Source organism: Etheostoma spectabile, chromosome 7, assembly GCF_008692095.1.
Source record: "Etheostoma spectabile isolate EspeVRDwgs_2016 chromosome 7, UIUC_Espe_1.0, whole genome shotgun sequence".
NCBI lineage: Eukaryota > Metazoa > Chordata > Actinopteri > Perciformes > Percidae > Etheostoma > Etheostoma spectabile.
Window position 1 is genome coordinate 21,548,187 of NC_045739.1, and position 8,959 is coordinate 21,557,145.

The 8,959-nt window shown below is 38.2% G+C and overlaps 1 protein-coding gene across 2 annotated transcripts in view; it reads left to right on the plus strand.

Annotated features, from left to right (window-relative positions):
• The first annotated feature begins 376 nt into the window (after nt 1–376).
• The window catches only part of LOC116692306 (collagen alpha-1(XX) chain), a 39,304-nt gene continuing 30,721 nt past the window's right edge, over nt 377–8,959 (plus strand). For both annotated transcript variants that reach the window (XM_032520484.1, XM_032520485.1), the window contains exons 1-3: nt 377–590; nt 3,722–3,815; nt 5,783–5,887. In XM_032520484.1, the coding sequence (XP_032376375.1) occupies nt 3,731–3,815; nt 5,783–5,887 (190 nt within the window). In that variant the 5' untranslated portion in view covers nt 377–590; nt 3,722–3,730. The remainder of the gene's footprint in view (nt 591–3,721; nt 3,816–5,782; nt 5,888–8,959) is intronic.

Here is an 8,959-nt window from a genome sequence, read left to right on the forward strand (position 1 = left end):
CGAAGGGAAACTCTGTGTTGCGGTTGCACCGATAGTATAAATTCCAGAGTAGTAATATATAAATAAAGAAATATAAGGAGTGTGGATATGAACGGTATTTACATAGTTAAAGGAATGTTATGATACAGTATTTACATAATTAACATAAGTTGCAATGGTGAAAAGTAATAATAATAATAGTTGCAGTTGAGTATTGCGCACATTTCAGGCCAGTGGTATTGCAGACATGTCACATACTGTAGTAGAAGTATGCGATTGACAGGTGACACAGAATATATCCTGTATCGACACGGTGCAGCCAAAGGTTCCACAGAGGCAGTTATGGCACTACTTTGTATCTGGGTTTGCTTACACTTGCCTTGTTAGGCCCGTAGAGGGTGGAGCCTTGTGGTGCCACGCCCATGCAGGCCCATGCTGGAGCAGCAGGAGGGTCCTGCTTCTCGGATTTCACCCGGAGGAGTTCGGATTCAACCTGATGTAGGCTTAGCTGGCTTCACAGTTTAGCGGAACTGGCACTTGTTGACATCCCACCTTTGGAATGCCGTGTGAAGTCTCTCTAAAGGAATAACGTGGACTCACCCAACCGCCAGGTAAGACCTCACCTGGCTGGAGGAGACCATAGAGAAAACGAGGAAAATGTGTTGTGTCCCAGTTTGTGTTGTTGGTGTTCTCTGTCCAGCAGAAGTCCTGTTCTTTGGTAAACGACAGAAATAACTAACGCTATGTTAAAAGTCTAGTTGCCATCTTACGTTCTAAACTATTGTAAAGTAAACTAGCTGAGGATGTGGCTACAGTTCATTTTCTACCTCGTTGCTAAATAGATACACATTAAAAACAATTGTCATTATCAAAACTTAAAATCTCGCATATTGCGCATTGCAGTTAACTTTTAGCGACAAGCTAATGTGCGCACTTATTAAATAACAGCGTTGCGTCAATTATTAAGCGGCTTTGCTTTATCACTTAGCTGCAAAACATCACTCTAAAACTACAATACTACTTAATTATGTGTGTACTGTAGGCTACTCTAAGCTATACAGTCGTTTTGAAGTCAGCTAAAGCCTCTTTATGTACATGTAATGAGGACATGTTATCAACTGTACCTGACCACCAGCATTATGGCATTGAGGTCCTAAATTAGATTTCTAAAATCATGTGTTGCACATTTCTATTCTATCCCTTCATCAGTAGGCCACCTGGGTACTTAGGTACCTGGGTTCAGGCTATTTGGTGGTAGTAACTTTTTTCCCAGGGCAGTAAAGGCATGAATAAATAAATGAAATTGAGACCCTTTTAATTCAGAGTAAAATAAATCAAACTAACATCAGTGTTATATAGTCAATACAATATCCTTCAAATTGGATATGGTAATTCCATATACCGATTCACAAATGCTAGAAATAAAAGTGCAATACTAAAGGTTTTTTTTCCCAAATGGACTTTAAGTTTGGCCAACATAATGGCCCATTACTGTATTGTTCCGTCAAAGTGACCTGAGGACCAAATTTCTACAGCCATACCCTAAAATCCAAGGCTGTTGTCCTGGTTTTTAATGCTTATGTAACCTAATTGCATGCACCCAGAAACTGTAAAGGGGTAAAAGAGGAGACTATAACTCTCTCAGCAAGGTGATCCACTGGCATTACAGAATAATACCAATATTTTCCTCTTTGTCTGAGTGGCAGGGAAATAGGTACACACTCCTTTTGGCCGACATAGTGGGCCATTACTTTATTGTTCAAAGCAAAGTGTGGTCTTAATGTCAACAGTGTGTTCTCCAAAATAAACTACTGTTGTCCTGATTTTTATTGCGTAATTACATGCACCTAGAGATAGAAAAGGGGGGGAAAAGAGGATAATCTAAAATCCTCTCGGCAAGTAGATTCACTGGCATTACATTACAGTATCAATCTTTTCCTCTCTGTTTGACAGGCAGAAAAATAGCTACCCAAGACATTCGGCTCAAGTACAGTATAAACTCAGACATGACAACATTAAGGCAAGCAGGTACACGTTAAACACGAGAAAACATATAGTTACGTCACATACTGCACATGATGGCTGTATATCAGATGGTCTGAAAAGCCTTTAGGCAGGCTGGAAGTTTCTTTTAGACTCGCTTCAGTGGTGGTCTGTCTGGTAAGAAGGTGGGAAGTAGAAGTAGAAGGCTCAGACAGGAACTCATACAATCTTTAATTAAAGCAAAGTCTCAATGTGGAATGAAAGAGATTCAACTTTCAAAAAGTAAAAAAAAACTTCAGTTTTTAAATTGTAGGACACAGTTAGTGTTTTCTTTTAAAAATTCAATTTTGACAACCAGCATATGTAGAAATGACTCTACTGTATATGACATGTAAGAGTTTAAATGAGCTAACAGCAAGTTTTCTCCAGGTCCACTCATTACGTTGTCAGTAGCATGTTTGTATTTCTCTTACCCTGTCCTTGCTTCTCCCTTCCACACTTTCATTCTGAACCCCCACTCCGCCCAACCAACCCCTGGATAATTTAATTTGTTTTAAACGCGTGTCTCAGTCACAGGTCTGTGAACTCCAGCATAATAGCTGAGCTACCAGAACGTTAATTGTAGCTTTGTTCAGTCTGCTTTTTTTTTTAACAATGTTCTTTTTCACAAAACACACATGTTAGAGTTTATGCCCTTGTCTTCTAAAGAGTATCTGCCAAAGCAACTGTAAATAGTTGTCTGCACTTTTATAGTGTCTTTCAAAATTATCCAGTACATTTAGCTTTGTTTTGAAATATAAAAAAAAACGGTGGTCAGTTTTAATTTTTAATGACCCCCAAATGCAAATGATATGTTGTCATGATGTACAGTATGTATACAGATGTTTTGTAGCAGAATGGAAACAACGGCTCTAATAACTCTAAACATCTCCAAACATGTCGTGAAGTAATATATTTAACCCAAAAATTGCAAATAATTTTTCTTCATGAAAGAATAAGCATAAGAAAATTCCAATTATTTAGTGTGTGCATTTTATGAGGTACTTTAGTGTACACTGTGTGTGCTGTTAAATGCTGGGACGGGAGGTGTGTTAGTTTTATGGCCTCTAAAAGTGCTGCGTGTTAGTTAATATTACAGCCTTGTGTGTGTCATTAGCTGTGTGAAGTTTAAGGTCTGTAATGGGGACGAGCACTAAGCACCTGTAGTCCGAGTTAGTCATAAAAGAGTTCCCATGGGAAAAGGTAACAGGTAATGTTTGTGCCAGGTTAAAAAAAAAAGAAAGATAGAATTTGCATTTGTTTTCTGCGTTAATTGTTTGGTTTGTAAATGTCAGAATAGTACTTTAGCTGCAAGTTTACATATTCAAATTTCTTTATTTTGTGTGACCAGCGGTCCAAAACCCAAAGATATTCAGTTTGATATCATGGAAAAGAAAGAAAAGCAAATCTTCACATTTGAGAAGCTGGCATAAATAATCTTTTGTAATTTCCTTGTTTTAAAAACATCTGGATAGTATCTGTGCTGCTCCACTTTGGGTCGCCTAGTTGGTTTAGCGTTTTTTGTTGGTTTGTTTTTACTTTCAGCTTTTTAAGCTATTTAATGCAGATCATTTGACTCAACTGAGTAAATTGGCTACATATACAATAAGTGAAATGTATTTTAATAGAGTTAATGACAACTTTAGTAAATATATATTTTATAAGTATAATTTAATAAGTATATGAAATATTCAAAACTCTGTTTTTTTTATGTTTCTAGGCTCCACTCATGTCTCCTCACCTCCTTCCTTCATCATCATCATCTTTCTGGCTAATGCTGTGTTTCCTGCTGTCCTCAGGGGTCCATGGCCAAGGTAGAGGAGTGCCTTTTATGACCACTTTAACCATTCCATATCTACTATTAAGAGAATATGTCACATACACAAGCAGATATGATGGTGAAGTCCAGAAAAATATGTTGGTTATTGTACTTTTTGGTGGTTAATATCTCTTGAATACTAGCTACATATGGCTAACGTTAGCATTGCTAAAATGGTCATACTGGTATAAAGTAACTATTTTTTCCTTCTATGGTATTAACCTAAACATATTACTATATCATTGTATTATTCCTAGAACATTAATTATAAAGAAAGTAGCCATAGCCTTCTTCTTTTTGTAAGAAGACATAGGCCTATGGCTAGAGATGCTAGTTAGCTAGCTAGCGGTGTCCCAAAAAATAGATAGAACATAAATTATTTTACCGTAACCAATTACCATAGTAAACACAATTACTCACACTATTTCACAAACTAATTGTAAGATGTTATTAAAAGTATAGTAATGCAGCGTCACAGTTTTTATTCTTTTTGTGAGGAGATAAACTGCAGGCAATGCTAGCATGTTAGCTAGTCCTAGCTGTATCCTAAAAGAAAATGTTTTCCCATGACAAGTACCATTAGCATTAAATAAATAATCTCACACGTCAATAATCTGAGGTATTTTAATACCTCAAACAAAATTTTAAACAAAATGTATTAGTTTATTATGTTGTATGCTAAAATTGCCTGTACTTGGTTGTAGTTTGCCATGAAGCAGATTTTTATTGGCATATTTTAGCACAGCAACTATATGTTTCAGTAGATGCTAGGATAATATATTCTCTGTGTGACTGTCACAGCCTCTTTATTCTTGTCCAACTTAGTGTCAAACCATTTCCTCTTTGTCACAGTACAGCTCTGCTCCGATGACGCAGCTGTACTATTAATATTACCTTATGACACCACTTTAAATTTCACAAATCTTAGTTTTTTAAATTTTTATTTATTAACATTTTTGTGAATAAAACTTGTCCAAAAAGATAGCGTAACAGGCGTCCCTAATTTGCTAACTTTTAAAATGTATTATCCACTGCTAGTTTATAAGAACAATACACCCAAAGGGCGTATTATTTCAGTGCTGAACTAAAGAATGATGGCAGCATCCAGCTGCTCTCATCCCACACATCAGGGAGTACAAAACAGCCACTTTACCCAGCTGCATATCTGCTCGCCTATGTGAAAAGGTTGTTGTTGCTAGTGGGTCTCTTAGACCTTGACCTCAGTCTCTCTAAATCCCATCAGACATTATATGATCTTCTGCCAGGCACCCAAGACGATAAGGACCCTCCAGAGGCCCCTGCCCCAAATACACAGTCACACACACAGTTTTACACATACATGATGGTCAGAAAAGAATCTGTTGAGTGCTGAGGGTCATATGTCCACAAAAGCAAGGAAGACAGAGTTCTATGATTCATGCTGTTCATGTCTACACTCCTCTGTCTTCTTTGCTTCCGTTTTCCCCTCCCCCCCTCATCTTCCTCTCCATCTATCACCCTGCCACAAAGTACATACAAAACCCTAGCACACTGTAACTCTGTGCTGTTCCTCTGACATCATCTTTGACCCTCCAGTCCCCAACCAGCGTCCTGTTCCTGTTTCTATACCAGACGGGAGGACAGGGCATGCTTTGATGGATGAATGATGGGCAGCTGGAGAGAGGGATGGATGGATTGCGGGAGGATGAAACATGAAAGAAACTGCTTGTTGGGAAACCCCTGCTGGAAATTATGTAGATGAAGTCGAAACAAGAGAGGGACTTGATTTGGGGAGAAGGAAGCGAGAGAGGTTAGGCCATCTCAGAGAACGGGAGGAATAAAAAAAGTTTCTTTGATCTTTCATTAACGCCTGCAACTGTCGTGCTCTCCTCTTTCTGTTGACCCAAATACCTGACTAGACAACATGCACACATACTGAAATTTTCGTTTAGTTTTCTTTCCTTTGTCTCTGTGAATTTTAAGGTCGTCTCAAGCTGACGGTCCTGTCTGAGGACAGACTGCAGATGAAATGGAAGGAGGCTGACGGACCCGTTCAGGGCTACAAGGTCCGAGTGAGACCCATCTCAGGTGAGACTTTCCTGGCCGTGTTGAAGTAAACTCATGCCCTTTAATTCCAATTAAGGGAAATGTTAATGTTACAGCATGCAATGATGTTTTAGACAACAGTGAAGACCCTTTTCTGTTTCAGCATGACACTGTGTACAACATGAGGTGATAAAGAAGTTGTTTGGGTGAGTTTTGTGTGGAGGAACTTGACTGGCCCTCACAGAGCCCTGACCTCAACTCCATCCAACACCTTTGAAATGAACTCAAGGTTCAAATAATGAGAGTGAGATTCAAATTCTGTATAGAATATTAATAGTACGACAAAGTGCACATCTTAACAGTTTTCAAACAGACAATTACGTCAGCAAGTCGGAATATTGCCATTATCATACATATATATTTTTTTTAATTGTATATATCTACAAATATACAGTATATACACCGGTATTTGTCGTGTTCGGTTACCGAGTCTGCACAGGTATGCCCATATACTGAAGGATTCTGAGACCACTTCGGTGCTGACCAGATTTGTTTGTAAAACAGAACCAGAGAAGCAGACTCAGTGCTTGTTAGCCTGAGGATACCATTCGTGGCTGTCTGTAGAGTTTGTCCAGACCTGTTGGTGTGGTTGGGTGGATGGTTTGCTACTGTCATAATCCAACATCCAAACTGTATGTGTTGGGTGTTTTATTATCTGGAAAAAGCTTTATGACTCCACTAGTCATCAGTATTATATTGCCTACGGCTTGATATTTTTAAATTATATTGAAGCATTAAATGGTTATAAAGGGAGTTGTGAATAAGGGAGTGCAGCTTTGAATTCTCTGGTTTTGGCATTATGGATGCCCTCATAAGCAGCTCTGCCTCTGGCTCAATATATTACCAAAAAAAGAAAAGAAGATTGCATTGTGTCTTATTTACATTCAAAGGGTACAATAACATTTCATGTTCTGAACATGTTCTGGTTTTGTTAAAACGAGTTAAAAAAATGGTCAAAATATACTGTATTTTTGCTTATGCTTTACTAAAAGTTTGTTGGGTAAGTCATTGAAGTACTTTATTTTTCTTCCATTTATAGAAGAATATCATAAAATGGACTGGCCAAAAGCCAATCACAATCTGATCATAAACATGATTACATGATTACATGATCCAACATCATTACATTAGCCTATTTTTTAAGTGCAAGCCTTGATTCCCTCGTCACCAGTTCAGAACAACATATAAATGGAGTGTGAAGGTGCCGTTCCTCTCACTGTAATCCAGTCCGCCATAAATGTGTCAGCTCTCTTGCTTCACAGCTGATGGTTTGGATAAGAATGCAACCCTCTCTCCTCACCTCCTCCTTCACATCTGGGACTCTTCCTGCCCCTGTAACTTCTTCCTCTGCATTGTTTTCTCTCTGTCACCCTCTTATCTCCCATTCCACACTGTGCTGCTAAGTCCAGGCACGTTTAAAAGAGAGACAGAGGGGTGCTTAGAAGAACAATTCAGTTCAACACGGGACTTGAGGTGTAGACTTTTGACTTAAGACTTTAGGAGGCGGGGGGGCCAGTATAGGGGTGAAAGGGAGGTGTAGATGAGATCCTGGAATCCTGGAAAATGTATTCAAAAGAAATGCAGGAGATTGCAACATACATCTGCGATTTGGAGGACAGAAGAGGAAGCGATGTGTCATATAGACGAAAAAAAGGTTTTTGAGGACCAGTTGGAAAAGAAAGAAGCATTACACCGTGAATGGCTGAAAGCCCCTCTGCTAAGATTTATACATTTAAATGTAACATAAATGTAAACACAGTTTTTTAAGCATTGTTTTACTTTGGGTATACACAGATGGAATGGATGTGCTCCGTAATTTACTGATAAGATTTCAGGATTTTGTTCTATTTAATCAAACAAGTACTGGGACTAGTGTGCATAATCTGGAGTACATTAGTGGCTGTTGGAGCAGGATGTGCATAATAATATGATGTCTAAAACCCTGACAAATTTGAATGTACTGTAGCAGAGAGTACTATTACTATGTAGTACTATGAGAACTAGGTAAGGTCTTAATGCTGAAGTTCTAACTCCACTTAGACCTTCAGCATTTCTGCGGAAACATTTAGACTTTTATGTTTACTTATTTATTGCTTCCATGCCAACTTTTGCAACTTTTACTCTCAGGGAAATGGTTTGCAGAGGCGGATCTGACTCAAGACATCCAAGGCCAGGTAGTAGACTGTGGACTAGAGAGGGAAGGCCACCAGTACTTTAGTACTTACCATGTGGTCATTTCTTTAAAGAAATATTCTGTTACAATAAAAATTACATTTACTTTTACCAAAGAAAGAATAAAGTTTGAGACATTTGACCAACCAATTCAACCAAAGCTGTATTGTAATTGTAATTATTATTTATTAATAAGAACATTTAGACATTTAGAGAACATAATTGCAAAGATTAAAATGGAACAGTTTAAACGATGAAATGAAAAAGTATTATGAAAAGCGAATAAAAAAAACTTTCCAAGTCACTTATAATTAACTGCCTTTCTCCTCTGCTTTATTACTTGGATGATTGGTCTACCTTTGCTAAAGTGGTTGGTTAGTCACAAGATCAGATGAATCAGCACATGGGAGCGAGGTGTCTGATCTTGTAAACTGGCGCAGCGATGATGGCCTCGAGCTTAATATTGGAAAAACTTTGGTCATAGACTTTAGGAGATGTGGGAAACTACCTGTCGAAATTGCCGGCAAAAACATTTGAAAGAATTCCAATTTTCTTTGCACTATAATGCCTGATAACCTTACATGGTGAAGCAAAGTTTACCAAACCTTAAAAGGTGGGTCATCAGTGATGATATTTGTGGAAGTTTTGAAATTCTGGCATGCTGTAAGGCTTGCAACATCGTTAGAGATGTTTCTCACCCTGCGGCTCCTCTTTTTAAGGAAATGCCATCTGAGAGAGAAAACCCTAAAGCTACGTTGTGTAATGTTTGTTCATGATCAAAATATGTGTTGCCCGTTCCCAAACTTGTCCTTTTTTTATGAATATTGACCACCACCATCAATTTCAAGTCTCTCTCTCTCTCTCTCTCTCTCTCTCTCTCTC